Here is a 14,737-nt window from a genome sequence, read left to right as displayed (position 1 = left end):
GGTGAGACCTGATTATCTGCGCAGTATGAAATAAAGACGGAACGTGGATGAAGACGGAATCTTAACATGACCTACATTGGTGGACATATTTAAAAGAGATCTTAAAACACATTTTTAGCTTTGCTTTTCCTTAGGGTGCTTTTTAGTTGTCCAATTTGTCATTCTTTAGCTTTTTATCTCAAGTTTATTGTGTAGTAAATATCTCAGCCTTTATTTTCATTGTTTATTTGTTGCAATGTCTGAAATGTGCTGTATAAAGAAAGCTTGATTTGATCTGTGTAGTAGGGAAGATTTTCATGTGTGGAGTTCAGCGACATTTTTAAAATTCCATTACTGTTGGTTCAAAAACACCAAACAACAATCCCTCAATGGCATGTATTGATTACCTGGACTTAAGAAGGACTATTTACCACATAGCCTAACGTATGGCAAGTGGTGAAAAACAGGGACTGAATTAAAATGATCTAGGCCTATGTTTCAAATGTAACATTTTGACCACAGCCCATTGTCCTAAATTGGAGGTATTAGCAGCAGTTAGTGTACCCAAGTCCCCTTTCAGCTAGTCCTCATTAGAAAATACTGATACAATATAGTGTTGTCATCACAGTCCCCCAACCACCCACTCTAAGCAGGGGTGATACCCATTATCTTTCCACAGCAGGGAACACCAGAAAACATTTTGCAACGGAAAACAAAAAGTCCCAGTAGTACATCCCTGTTTCCGTTCACTTTCTTCTGTTTGACTCCTAATAAACACGACCCTCTCCCAACCCAAACAGGAAGCATTCACATTCTTCTAGGTCTAGGAGACTGCTTATAGTAAGCATGTGGGAGGACTCCCAAAGACTAGAAATATGAGGCTAACTTGACTTTTAAACCCCAATCCTAGACGGAGACAAGATAACCTTATCTGGACTCCTTTTCAAACCCCAGACCCCTATACTATCTTGCCTAATATTTTGCAGCTTTTGTGTGCAATATGCAGCTGAGATGTTGACTTATCTGAGACAATGGTATCACTGACTGTGACCAATCAAAACCCTCACAGTTGTAATGATTACAATAGGAGAGCTTTGTCTTTACTATCAATTCGATCTGGGTTGTGTTTATATTTGACATTCGGCAATATGACTATTTTGGACTATCCTTTGAAAACGGAAATGCAGAGAACACAACACACTACCGTTTGAGTGTAGGACAGCCTCTGTGGAAAGTAGGAGGCCTTACCTTTGCCTTGCCGGTGCTCTGTAGGATGTGAACCAGGGCACTGGCCATCTCCTCCTTGTTCTTCACACTAAGGCCAGGCTCCAGGATGGAGCACAGCAGCATGTAGTTATTGGTGATGTACTCTGCAAACTCCTTATATGACTCCATGGGCAGGATACTCATGCTCTGGTACCGCGACTTGAGCCGAATCATAGGTCCGGGAGTTTTCCCTTTGTTCGGGTTGGGCGTGCTCACAGAATACCACTTCTCCACAAACTGGCGTCCCGTGACGGCACCGACGGGAATGTTGACCAGGCCCACATAGTTGTTCTTGTCCTTCTTTTTCTTTTTGTCCGACTCCTTGTACAGGTGGACAGTGACACTTTTGACGGAAGGTAAGTTGTTGAACTCAAAGTGCTCTCCCCAGAATACATTGTCCATTTTGAATTTGCAGGTAGTCCGTGCGTAAAGCGTGTCGTCCAGACACAACTCACAGAAATACCTTTTCTTGGCTGGAAGGTCCTTGGCCTCAATAATCCACAATTTTAGAAGGTTCTCCACACGCCGACTGTTGTCCTGTGAAAAACATCAAACATGTGAGACTTTTCCTGGGTACTTTGACATGTATTCTATTGTACTGTTATTATTTTCTTCCACAGAGGGCCCTATACGCTATATAGCATTTGGTTTACTTTGTTAGGATGTACAGCTCTCCTTAAGTTTTCCATCCATTTGTCCCTCTCGGCAGATGACCGACACGAAAAGCATTTGGTACCAGTGGAAGTAGTTACCTGTGAAAGTATGGCAGATGATTAAGCCCTTTAGGTTATGAATCATGAAAAACACCCATATGATGGCCTGTGTGTATCAATCTTTTCGAAATAACCTTTATTTAACTAGGCAGGTCAGTTAAGAACAAATTCTTATTTACAATGATGGCTTACATACCCAATCTAAAGCAGGGTTGGGTATCACACACACAAGCTGCGCTGCAGGGTCTGCACAGTGCACACTGATACCAGACTAAACAAAGCCTGGACAGCCATTGAAATCCTCTTGCACTTGATCATGACAGAAATGCTTGTTGTTTTTTTGGCTGACCCCATCAGACTTCCTCTCGGTCACAGAGCCATGGTCTGTCCAGCTGGCAGCGTGCTTTAGCATAATAGGCAGTAAATCCTTGTGAATGGGGACCCCTCGGAGCTCACCTCTCAGAGCAGATCCACAGAGAGCAGGAGCATGGAGATGCCAACAGATGGGTCAGTTAGACACACAGGCCCCTACCAGGCAGGAAGCGCAGGGGCGGGGAGACCCTCCTCCCTAACAAATGCCCAGCTACACACACACACTACCCAAAGGCACTGGCTGCTTGACAGAAAGTCAGAGACCTGCAGCTTTTCAGACATATGTAATGGCAACGAAATGAAGAGTATATTAAACACAATGCATTATGTACAGAGGTTCAGGATCCTAAGAAATACTATTAAAATGAGTCAGCAGTCAGCGAGCCTTGAGCTGCGACAGTCATGACAGGCAGTGGTGGTGGTGGGGGGTGGGCTCACCTCGAAACAGTAGTCCTGGCCCAGGATGCTGCCGTGCACCGGTTTGATCAACACCTCATCCTCCATGCTGAGATCTAAAGCTTCTACTGCACTGCTGGGGCTGAGCAACGACTCGTGAGACCGCGATTCCTTCAGCCTCGGCATCAGATGGGATCTGGGGAGAAGAGGAAGAGACACGGTCAGTCAGTCACACACATACAATGTGTCAACGCAGGCAACAGCCAGTGCGATGTCCCACACAGAGAGGAGGGCTGGGGGAGGCATGTGAACCGAAACCAGACTGGTGTTGTGGGTACACCCTGTCAGATGCCACGGGATCTGGCTCTATGGGGTTGGCATGACGGGGCTCTCTAGTCTCTCCCAGCTGGTAGCTCTTCTGCTTGGACGTCTTTTTGATGGTATAGCAGGTGGGGACGCTGCTCCAACACCATGCTTTAAAGTACCTCTGGCAAATGGCAGAGCACAGCTGCAGAAACAGGGAGGTTGCATTCTTACTGGTCACTTAGTCACAGATAGTAGGAGTGGGAGAAGAAGACCAACATCAAGACCGTTAAAGGTGAACGGCAATAACACAGCTCAAGAGAACAATTGATATCCTTGAAGTGAAAGAAGGCAATAAAGCCATACTACCCACAGCAAAACATGAGAGCGGATACAGAAAGATATTTGTTCAACCAAGTAACTACCCACAATAAAACATACTGCCATACTACCCACAGTAAAACATACTACCCACAATAAAACATACTACCAACAGTAAAACATACAACCATACTACCCACAATAAAACATACTACACCACAGTAAAACATACTACCCATGGTAAAACATACTACCCACAGTAAAACATACTACCCATGGTAAAACATACTACCCATGGTAAAACATACTACCCATGGTAAAACATACTACCCATGGTAAAACATACTACCCATGGTAAAACATACTACCCATGGTAAAACATACTACCCATGGTAAAACATACTACCCATGGTAAAACATACTACACCACAGTAAACCATACAACCCACAGTAAAATATACTACCATACTATCCACAGTGAAACATTCTACCCATGGTAAAACATACTACAGTACCATACTACCCACAGTAAGCCATACTACCCACAGCAAAACATGAGAGCGGATACAGATAAAGATATTTGTGCAACCAAGTAACTTCAAGGGTTCCTTTTAGTTTTATTGGTTCCATATATGAATTGTACGTAAAAATCATAGCATCCGTAATACACGCTCCGTCTTCAATCCACAACTCAACTGTATTTTAATTACTGAAAAAGCCAAAAAGCCAATTAAGTCTCACAGATAATATAGACAGAGAGAGTAGAAGAAATGTTTACCCCTACAGTGCATGTTCATCTTTTCAGTTGTTCTGTAAGTGGTGTTGGTTAACACATGCACACTACAATCAATGTCTCGGAGGATAAGCAGGGCAATTAAGCACCTGCTGGGCAGCAAACAGATATCTGCTGACTCATCGCTCCCCTGGCTCTCCATTGGCTGCATGAATTAAACATGGCTCTACTTCCTGCCTCATGGGATGAGTCTGGAAAAAATCCTCAGGTAATGAATTTGTCGTTGTATTCTCTAGCTCAACTTATCAGTGTGGGGACAGAGTGAGATACTGAGAACGATACAGAGAAAAAGGCATAACTGGCAGAGCTGAGCGGACTAATATAAACCTTCCTCTCTGAGAAGCTAGATCCCTTATGGGAAAACGTTTAGCATGTCGGTAACATTTTAAAATGGGTAGCTCTGGATGTATTTAGTTCTTGGTGACTATCTTAAAAATGTGAGTTTAAAGTCGCTTACAATAAGTCTAAATGAAATTAAACAAATAGACACAGTTGTACTAGTTCCCATGCAGTACTGTTATAGTGGTCTTTGAATAGAAATGGGTTGGTTTCCATAGTATGGGATCAATGATATACATTTTTATAAGCATATTTCTAGTCAATGGCAAACAAGCTTCAGGATTTCTAGACCAAACTCCACAACTCATGTTGCAGTCTGTTAATGCACTGTGCTGACAACTTTTCAGATTTTTAATTCACTTATTGAGAGAGAGATTCATGCTTGTCTGATGGCAGCTATTCAACTTGAGTTCTGTGGCTCAGCATTTACCTAATGATCGTATCAATGCCACTGCAGGCTGTTGGGGGCCAAGCACACACACAAGGCCATTATGTAATAAAATTAGCATTGTTTCAATGAACTCATTGGACCATTGGTCTTAAAGGATACAAGGTGTAAACAGGGCCAGGACTGCTTTGATTTTTTTCATATCCCCTGCCCCCTGAAACCGTTTTCATATCCCCTGCCTCCTAAAACAACCTGTTTCCGGCACACCATCATTTTCAGTAAACAAATCTGTGCACCAAGATGCAATTCGATGAGTGGTACATTCACTGTTGAAGAAAAAGCCATAATACTGTTTTCCATGTGGCATAGGCTACAGATGAGCAGTGGCGTTTTAAGGACTTCCACACATGGGGAACATTTGCTAGCAGGGCCCGAAAAAAAATCTGCCTTTAAAAAACAAACAATAGCCCAGGTCAATGAAGCGACACACACACACAGAGTGTACGATATTAGGAAAAAATGTATATACATTACAAGTCAAAAGTTTGGACACCGCTACTCATTCAAGGGTTTTTCTGAATTTTTATTATTTTATACATTCTAGAATAATAGTGAAGACATCAAAACTATGAAATAACACATATGGACTCATGTAGTGAACAAAAAAGTGTTAAACAAATAAAAATATATTTTAGATTCTTCAAAGAAGCCACCCTTTGTCTTGACAGCTTTGCACACTTGGCATTCTCTTCACATGGAATGCTTTTCCCTTGCTGATGGAAGGAGGTTTTCACTCAAAATATCACGATACATGGCCCCATTCATTCTTTCCTTTACACGGATCAGTCGTCCTGGTTCCTTTGCAGAAAAACAGCCCCAAAGCATGATGTTTCCACCCCCATGCTTCACAGTAGGTATGGTGTTCTTTGGATGCAACTCAGCATTCTTTGTAATCCAAACACGACGAGTTTTTACCAAAAAGTTATATTTTGGTATCATCTGACCATATGACATTCTCTCAATCTTCTTCTGGATCATCCAAATGTTGTCTAGCAAACTTCAGACGGGCCTGGACATGTACTGGCATAAGCAGGGGGACACGTCTGGCACTGCAGGATTTGAGTCCCTTTTTTTTACTTTAGTCCCAGCTCTCTGCAGGTCATTCACTAGGTCCCCCCGTGTGGTTCTGTGATTTTTGCTCACCGTTCTTGTGATCATTTTGACCCCCACGGGATGAGATCTTGCGTGGAGCCCCAGATCGAGGGAGATTATCAGTGGTCTTGTATGTCTTCCATTTCCTAATAATTGCTCCCACAGTTGATTTCTTCAAACCAAGCTGCTTACCTATTGCAAATTCAGTCTTCCCAGCCTGGTGCAGGTCTACAATTTTATTTCTGGTGTCCTTTGACAGCTCTTTGGTCTTGGCCATAGTGGAGTTTGGAGTGTGACTGTTTGAGGTTGTGGACAGGTGTCTTTTATACTGATAACAAGTTCAAACAGGTGCCATTAATACAGGTAACAAGTGGAGGAAGGAGGAGCCTCTTAAAGAAGAAGTTACAGGTCTGTGAGAGCCAGAAATCTTGCTTGTTTGTAGGTGACCAAATACTTATTTTCCACCATAATTTGCAAATAAATTCATTAAAAATCCTACAATGTGATTTTCTGGATTTTTTCCCCCTCATTTTTGTCTGTCATAGTTGAAGTGGACCTATGATGAAAATTACAGGCCTCTCTCATCTTTTTAAGTGGGAGAACTTGCACAATTGGTGGCTGACTAAATATTTTTTTGCCCCACTGTATATATACTAAATACGTATATATATATATATATATATATACACACACACACTTGGTTTTTGTACATACATTTTTTTGCTGCATCTTGGGCCCACCACGGGCCTGGGCCATCCAGGGGCTTCAGCCGCGGTAAGTTCCTGCATTAATCCAGCCCTGTGTGTAAGTAACAATGCTGACAATGCCACAACCATAGATGGTCAGAATCATGGATCACATGACTTTGTAAAGCACGCTACATAGTTCAAAGCTGCACGGTCTATTGTAACAAACAGTTGAAGTCTGAGGTTTACATACACCTTAGCCAAATACATTTAAACTCAGTTTTTCACAATTCTTGACATTTAATCCTAGTAAAAATGCATGGTTTGTCTTAGGTCAGTTGGGATCATCACTTTATTTTAAGAAGGTGAAATGTCAGAATAATAGTAGATAGATTGATTTATTTCAGCTTTTATTTCTTTCATCACATTCCCAGTGGGTCACATACACTCAATTAGTATTTTTTGCCATTGCCTTTAAATTGTTTAACTTGGGTCAAACGTTCCGGGTAGCCTTCCACAAGCTTCCTACAATAAGTTGGGTGAATTTTGGCCAATTCCTCCTGAAAGAGCTGGTGTAACTGAGTCAGGTGTGTAGGCGTCATGCTCGCACACACTTTTTCAGTTCTGCCCACACATTTTCTATAGAATTGACGTCAGGGCCTTGTGATGGCCACTCCAATACCTCGACTTTGTTGTCCTTAAGCCATTTTGCCACAACTTTGGAAGTATGCTTGGGGTCATTGTCCATTTGGAAGACCCATTTACAACCAAGCTTTAACTTCCTGACTGATGTCTTGAGATGTTGCTTCAATATATCCACATAATTTTCCTGCCTCATGATGCCATCTATTTTGTGAAGTGCACCAGTCCCTCCTGCAGCAAAGCACCCCCACAACATGATGCTACCACTGTGGTGGGATGGTGTTCTTCAGCTTGCAAGCCTCCCCCTTTTTCCTCCAAACATAACAATGGTTATTATGACCAAACAGTTCTATTATTGTTTCATCAGACCAGAGGACATTTCTCCAAAAAGTACGATCTTTGTCCCCATGTGCAGTTGCAAACTGTAGACTGTTTTTTTTAATGGCGGTTTTGGAGCAGTGGCTTCTTCCTTGCTGAGCGGCCTTTCAGGTTATGTCAATATAGGACTCATTTTACTGTGGATATAGATAATTTTGTACCTGTTTCCTCCAGTATCTTCACAAAGTCCTTTGCTGTTGTTCTGGGATTGATTTGTACTTTTCGCACCAAAGTACGTTCATCTCCAGGAGACAGAACGCGTCTCCTTCCTGAGCAGTATGACGGCTGCGTGGTCCCATGGTGTTTATACTTGCGTACTATTGTTTGTACAGATACACGTGGTACCTTCAGGCATTTGGAAATTGCTCCCAAGGATGAACCAGACATGTGGAAGTCTGAAAGTTTCTTTCAGAGGTCTGACCCACTGGAATTATGATACAGTGAAATAATCTGTCTGTAAACAATTGTTGGAAAAATGATTTGTGTCATGCACAAAGTAGATGTCCTATCCGACTTGCCAAAACTATAGTTTATTAACAATAAATTTGTGGAGTGGTTGAAAAAGGAGTTTTAAGGACTCCGACCTAAGTGTATGTAAACTTCTGACTTCAACTGTACGCCCACAACTCCATAACAGCTGATTAAATTAGATTGGACTTTCGTGTCTCTGCGACAGTAGAATTCTTATTTGAGCTAAACACATAAAAACATAGGCAAATACTACTTACAGTACTAGCACATTTAGATATTTTGATGTATGAAGGGGTAATTTATCAATAGCATATTCTCCTCTAGTATTTCATGAGGTTATATGTATTGCTGTTCAGCAGACAAGTGGCACTACTGTAAAGACAGGTCCCATCGCTATCATTTAAAAATAATATCAGTAAAAAATAACATCCAATTCTATACTGATATTGTTGTTCGTGTTTAGAAACCCCAGAGATACTTTATCTGGAGAAAAAAATAAATGTTTCACTGATTTTGTCACCAGCATTCAAGGGATTAAGAACACAGTGCTGGCTTAGTAGTGTCCCAAATGGGAGAATCAACATTTGGAACACAGACAAATCACAGGATGTAGATGATGTCAAGCCTTATAAAGTGAAGATCCGGTGATGCTGCCAAGGAACTGGATGGCTTATAGGAGCCTGAATAACATAACAGGAAATAATAAGGTCATTAAGTGCGGAGAAACAAGTGCCTTTGTGACTCGGCTGAGTCAAGGTGTGCATAAACACAGAACATACTGGAGATATAAAAAAATATATTTAAAAATGAAAATGTGGATACAGTAACATGTCTGCATGTATACAATAGACTGGCACAGAATGAAGAATATAACTCAGTCAACACGAGCTTCAAATTTCTATGCTATAATGTTTTCAGATCCCTCTATGCTAACAACATAATGAAGAACACTTTATTTTCTGCATTCAATCTTTCATTTAACTCATGTGGCCTTGCCATGTAGTTCATGCTTATTTCTGTCTCATTCTTGTCTCATTTAGAGTGAGTAAGAGGCATAACACTGTTTTGTAGTGTTATTACACCAGATGTAGGCTATTTCATGCAGTCTTCGGGGTTGCCAAGTAGCGACCTTTGCTGGGCGTAGCAGTGTTGCACTGTATTCAAACTACCAGATTAAATGCACAGTGCAGCATTTCACTATCTCCCCTGTATGCAGTTGATTTGCCATCTGTTGTGCAGTTCCAGTCCGTTAAAGTTAAAACATCAAAAGGAAAAAAAGGTGTAACAAAGACAACAGATTTGCAAAATATTTGATGCGAATAAAGACGAGCCTATTCATCGTTATTCATTGCTGCAGCCATCTCCAAGTTTTATCTCAGATATATCAGTTTAAGTGGCTTTTTGACAGTTATTTTTTAAAATCCTGGCCACCTCCAAAATGTTTCAAACACTCCCTACTAACAGGAAATGTGCCTCGCGAAGGACCCTAGTTCCGAATAGAAAACAAAGATGCAAAGATGTCCCACAAAATAACAGGCAGAAAGCATGGAGAAAGCATGGAGGCTATGCAGAAATAGGCTATTCTGCGCCTCTGAAGAACGTCAGCTTTTTTCTGATTTAATTTTGCTTTTGTATTGTGTGTAATAAAAGGTGTATTTTAATGTGTACAGTGCATTCAGAACATATTCACACCCCTTGACTTTGTCCACATTTTGTTGCATTACAGTCTGAATTTAAAAAATATAAAATTTGGATATTTTTGTCACTGGATCACACACACACACACACACACACACACACACACACACACACACACACACACACACACACACACACACACACACACACACACACACACACAATGTCAAAGTGGAATTATGTTTTTTTTGGTTGACATTTTTACAAATGTATACAAAATGAAAAGCTGAAATGTCTTGAGTGAATACGTTTTCAACCCCTTTGTTATGGCAAGCCTAAATAAGTCCAGGAGTAAAAATGTGCGTAACAAGTCACATAATAAGTTGCATGGACTCAATGTGTGCAATAATAATGTTTAACATGATTTTTGAATAACTACCTCAACTCTGTACCCCACACATACAATTATCTGTAAGGTCGCTAACTCGAGCATTGAATCCAAACAGATTCAACCACACAGACCAGGGAGGTTTTCGAATGCCTCGCAAAGGGCACCTTGGGTGGGTAAAAAAGAAAGAAGACATTGAAAATCCCTTTGAGCATAATGAAGTTATTTGGATGGTGTATCAATACACCCAGTCACTACAAGGATAGAGGCGTCCTTCCTAACTCAGTTGCCGGAGAGGAAGGAAACCACTCAGAGATTTCACCATGAGGCCAATGGTGACTTTGAAACAGTTACAGAGGATAATGGTTGTTATATGAGAATCAGAGGATGGATCAACAACAATATAGTTCATCCACAATACAAACCTAATTGAGAGAGTGAAAAAGCTTGTACAGAATAAAAATATTCCAAAACATGCATCCTGTTTGCAACAAGGCACAAAAGTAATACTGAAAACATTTTGGCAAAGCAATTCACTTTGTGTCCTGAATACAAAGTATTATTTTTAGGGCAAATCAAATACAACTCATTATTGAGTACCACTCTCCATATTTTCAAGCAGAGTGGTGGCTGCATCATGTTATGGGTATGCTTGTAATCGTTAAGGACTGGGGAGTTTTTTCAGGATAAAAAAATGACTTAATGGGGCTAAGCACAGGCAAAATCCTAGAGTAAAACCTGGTTCAGTGTGCTTTCCACCAGACACTGGGAGATGAATTCACCTTTTAGCAGGACAATAACCTCAGGCATTGGTTCATATTTCCCTCGATCCTGACTAGTCTCCCAGTCCCTGCCACTGATAAACATCTCCACAGCATGATGCTGCCACTACCATGCTTCACTGTATGGGATGATGCCAGGTTATCTCCAGACGTGACATTTGGCATTCAGGCTAAAGAGTTCAATCTTAGTTTCATCAGACCAGAGAATCTTGTTTCTCATGGTCTGAGTCTTTTAGGTGCCTTTTGGCAAACTCCAAGTGTGCTATCATGTGCCTTTTATTGAGGAGTGGCTTCCGTCTGGCCACTCTACCATAAAGGCCTGATTGGTGGAGTGCTGGAGAGATGACTATCCTTCTGGAAGGTTCTCCCATTACCACAGAGAAACTCTGGAGCTCTGTCAGAGTGACCATCGGGCTCCCGAGTGGCGCAGTGGTCCAAGGCACTGCATCTCAGTGCAAGAGGCGTCACTACAGTCCCTGGTTCTCCTCCGATTGCTCAGTTTGACCGGACAGCCAGCTCTAGGAAGAGTCTTGGTGGGTCCAAAATTCTTCTGTTTAAAAATGATGGAAGCCACATTATTCTTGGGGACCTTCAATGCTGCAGACATTTTTTGGAGACCATTCTCCAAATCTAATGCCTCGAAACAATCCTGTCTCAGAGCTCTACGGATCAAGCTGTAGAAACATTTCAAGGACAGTCAATGACTGTCATTAAAAGACTCCAAAAACGGCCAATAATTTCAGGTCCAGTACCATCGTTGGGCCGCGGGTGTGAAAGATTCAGCAGACTGCTGGCATTACACATCTTGCTAAAATACTACTGTAGCTCTGCTGGAGTCACTTTTATTGATAACATTGACACCTTCTGGAAACAGGAATGACAGAGTCCATCCAAATCATCTTGGCTCCTGGACTCTGTCCACTTATTTCAAGGCTGCGTTGAAACAATGTGTAACGGCTTTCTTCCAACTCCTCCTCTGACGAAGAGGTGGAACAAGGATCGGACCAAAATGCAACGTGGTTCGTTCGATACATCTTTAATGATGAAAAACACGAACAATACAAAACAACAAACGTCGAAAACTGAAACAGCCCTGACTGGTGCAACAAACACAGAGACAGGAACAATCACCCACAAACACACAGTGAAACCCAGGCTACCTAAATATGGTTCCCAATCAGAGACAACGATAATCACCTGACTCTGATTGAGAACCGCCTCAGGCAGCCATAGACCAATCTGTACACCCCACACAACCCCAAGACGAAACACACTACAAATAAACCCATGTCACACCCTGGTCTGACTCAATAAATGAAGGTAACATAATAAATATAGACCAGGGCGTGACACAATGACTGGTAAATGATCCAAGACCAGCTCAGTTAATCCCTACTATTGTGACAACGAGTCGTCATAATGCTGCATCAAATGTACATGATCTTAGGGGCATTGGCAAACACAATGTAAGTAATTTAATTTATGTACCCCTAATTGCACCAAGTACATCTGTTTATCCTACAGTTATTGTAAGCAGTAATCATGAGCCTATAAACCAGAGTTACATTGTTAGCACTGAGGCGATGTGCAATAGTAGAAAGACCACTTTACGCAGCTCGCCCTGCACTATCAGCTCCAATGTAAATAACATGAGGAAGTCTACCTGTGACAAGCTTCCTAGTAAAGCATTAAAAACAATCAAGCAACCCAGAAAATTGCTAAAAAGACCCCATACTAACATATGTAGCCTAAAATACAAGGTCCATGAAGTCAATAATTTGCTTGTAACAGATGACATTCATATTCTGACGATCTCTGAAACTCACTTAGGTAATACCTTTGATGATACAGTGGTAGCAATACATGGTTATAACCTCTACCGAAAAGACAGAAATGCCAACGGAGGCGGTGTTGCGGTCTACATTGCTGAACCACATTCCTGTAACCACAGAACCACATTCCTGTAAAGCTTAAGAGATGATCTAATGTTAAATACTGTTGAAGTAATATGGCTACAGGTTCATCTGCCTCACCTTTGCCCATTCTTGTGGGATGCTGCTATAGACCACCAAGTGCTGTTAAAACTGTTAAATCCCCTTGGATTGATGAGGAATTGAAAAATAGTTTGAGGCAAAATGTATGGCTATTAAGTCTGGCAGCCCAACTGATTGGCAAACATACTGCAATTAAGAAATCATGTGAATTAAATTAAACTAAATTAAAAGAAACTACACTATGAAACAAAGATACATTATATCAAGAATGATAGTAAAAAGCTTTGGGGCACTTTAAATTACATTTTGGGGAAAAAAAGCCAACTTGGCTCCTTCATTCATTGAATCCGATGGCTCATTCATCACAAAGCCCACTGATATTGCACACTACTTTAATGACTTCTTCATGGGCAAGATAAGCAAACTTAGGGATGACATGCCAGCAACAAACGCTGACACTACACATCCAAGTATATTGAACCAACTTATGAAAGATGAGAATTGTACTTTTGAATTCCATAAAGTCAGAGTGGAAGAGGTGAAAAAATTATTGTTGTCCATCAACAATGTCAAGCCACCGGGGTGACAATCTAGATGGAAAATTACTGAGGATAATAGCAGACGATATTGCCACTCCTATTTGCCACATCTTAAATATAAACCTACTAGAGAGTGTGTGCCCTCAGGCCTGGAGGGAAGCTAAAGTCATTCCGCTACCCGAGAATAGTAAACCCCCCTTTACTGGCTCAAATAGCCGGACCAATCAGCCTGTTACCAACCCTTAGTAAACTTCTGGGAAAAATGGTGTTTGACCAGATACAATGCTATTTCACAGTAAACAAATTGAGAAATTGAGAATTTCAGCATGCTTATAGAGAAGAACACTCAACAAGCACAACACTTACACAAATGACTGATGAGTGGCTGAGAGAAATGAATGATAAAATGACTGATCATAGCCTGCTGCTGGAAAACCTATGTGTTATGGCTTTACACCCCTGCTATAATGTGGATAAGGAGTTACTTGTCTAACAGAACACAGAGGGTGTTCTTTAATGGAAGCCTATCAAATATAACTCAGTTAGAATCAGGAATTCCCCAGGGTAGCTGTTTAGGCCCCTTGCTTTTTAAAAGTTTTACTAACGACATGCCACTGACTGAATAAAGCGAGAGTTTCTATGTATGCGGATGACTCAACACTATACACGTCAGCTATTACCGTGACTGAAATGACTGCTACCCTCAACAAAGAGCTACTGCTAGTTTCAGAGTGGGTGGCAAGGAATAAGTTAGCCCTAAATATTTCTAAAACTAAAATCATTGTATTTGGAACTCTCACTAAAACCTAAACCTCAACTAAATCTTGTAATAAATAATGTGGAAATTGAGCAAGTTGAGATGACTAAACTGCTTGGAGTAACACTCGATTGTAAACTGTCATGGTCAAAACATATCGATGCAGTATTAGCTAAGATGGGGAGAAGTCTGTCTATAATAAAACGATGCTCTGCCTTCTTTACAACACTATCAACAAGGCAGGTCCTACAGGCCCTAGTTTTGTCGCACCTTGACCACTGTTCAGTCGTGTGGTCAAATGTCACAAAAAAGGACGTAGGAAAATTGTAATTGGCTTAGAACAGGGCAGCACGGCTGGCCCTTGGATGTACACAGAGAGCTAATATTAATAATATGCATGTCAATCTCTCCTGGCGGAAAGTGGAGGAGGGATTGACTTC

At 41.3% G+C, this 14,737-nt stretch overlaps 1 protein-coding gene across 2 annotated transcripts in view; it reads right to left on the bottom strand.

Moving 5' to 3' along the window:
- LOC135523445 (disabled homolog 2-interacting protein-like) overlaps positions 1-14,737 on the bottom strand; it is a 99,723-nt gene that overhangs the window by 25,051 nt on the left and 59,935 nt on the right. Inside the window, exons 4-6 of one of the 2 annotated variants that reach the window (XM_064950157.1) lie at positions 2,769-2,922; positions 1,899-1,997; positions 1,228-1,782 (exon numbers count right to left, since the gene is read on the bottom strand). In XM_064950157.1, coding sequence (XP_064806229.1) covers positions 1,228-1,782; positions 1,899-1,997; positions 2,769-2,922 — 808 coding nt within the window. The other variant, XM_064950244.1, reaches the window with a different exon arrangement.

This window comes from Oncorhynchus masou, chromosome 1 (genome assembly GCF_036934945.1).
Source record: "Oncorhynchus masou masou isolate Uvic2021 chromosome 1, UVic_Omas_1.1, whole genome shotgun sequence".
NCBI lineage: Eukaryota > Metazoa > Chordata > Actinopteri > Salmoniformes > Salmonidae > Oncorhynchus > Oncorhynchus masou.
This window is presented reverse-complemented; position numbering and strand designations above follow the sequence as displayed.